Source organism: Emiliania huxleyi (assembly GCF_000372725.1).
Source record: "Emiliania huxleyi CCMP1516 unplaced genomic scaffold EMIHUscaffold_2935, whole genome shotgun sequence".
NCBI lineage: Eukaryota > Haptophyta > Isochrysidales > Noelaerhabdaceae > Emiliania > Emiliania huxleyi.
This window is the reverse complement of record NW_005199825.1, coordinates 1,193-2,183: the sequence shown is the minus strand read 5'-3', so window position 1 is coordinate 2,183 and position 991 is coordinate 1,193. Positions and strand designations below refer to the sequence as shown.

Below are 991 nucleotides of genomic sequence, written 5' to 3'. Positions count from 1 at the left end.
GATAGGGGGACAGCTGCCTGAAGTAGAGTCATTGATGAGACAACGAAGTGAGACTTGAGCGTGCCTGAATTTGGAATTTGCTGTGACCAGGCTAAGACAAGACAGAGATCACTGATATTATCACTGTTCGAGCGCATTTGTGACGCAGCGGGTTACACTTGAGTGTTGAAACCGAGAGGAGGAAGACGAGAAAGACGACAGTGTGACGGAAGCGCACTAATCCCGCGCCCCGGTTTTTTCGCCAGCCTAGTGCGTTCGGTTGATTGAGGAAACCCCTCGAGTTGCTGCTTAGTCGCGTGCGCGTATGCTCGCTGTCGTTGCAGTCTCTGGAGGCTGCGCCGCGGCTCCCGAGCGGCGCGTGACCCGTGCCAGTTTTGGTAAGGTTTTGCGCACCCTCTCAACTGACTCCCTGAGGCAGGGTGGCGCGGGTGCGGGGTGGCTCGGCAGCTCGGCGGGAGGCCTCCGACCCGGCTACCTTGTGCTGTTGAAGTTGCTGCAGGAGACGCCGATGACGATGGCGCTGTCCTCGCGGCTGACCAGCGTCCGGGCTCGCTGGCGCGCCGCCCGGGATAGCACTGACAGTCTGCCGGCGCAGCGGGCGCATTCAAATGCGCCCGCCGCGCCGGCAGACTGTTGGACGGCCACAGTCGCGAAAGTGGGGTGAAATCCGTGCGGCGCAGTGGCAGTAGGGGGGGATATGGCTCAGTGTCAAATAAATTTTCTCGGGCTGCGGCTGAGTCGGGCAGGTGGCCGCCATTCTGTTCGGTTTTGGCCTCTTTGTGTCCCTCTCAGCTCACAGCCATCACCCTCCCGCCTCCGCTGGCACGCGATGCACCCTCCTCCGATGGTGCCGAGGGTGCCTCGGCGCAGTCCTGATGGCTGCCGCCACCTCCGCCCTCAGGAAAGGGGCACGACCGCTGCACGATGCCGCTGAGTGCGAAGCTGACCGCGAAAGCGGAGAGGCGCAAGCGGCGCAAGGCCGCCAAGGCGG

The 991-nt window shown here is 62.7% G+C and overlaps 1 protein-coding gene across 1 annotated transcript; it reads left to right on the top strand.

The window, feature by feature from the left end:
* Window positions 1-304: 304 nt before the first annotated feature.
* On the top strand, window positions 305-664 carry EMIHUDRAFT_254975 (hypothetical protein; the record flags this gene model as incomplete). The annotated part of the gene is made up of 1 exon (XM_005775770.1): window positions 305-664. The coding sequence occupies one exon, from the start codon at window positions 305-307 to the stop codon at window positions 662-664; it is 360 nt and encodes a 119-aa protein (XP_005775827.1).
* Between the last annotated feature and the right edge of the window lie 327 nt (window positions 665-991).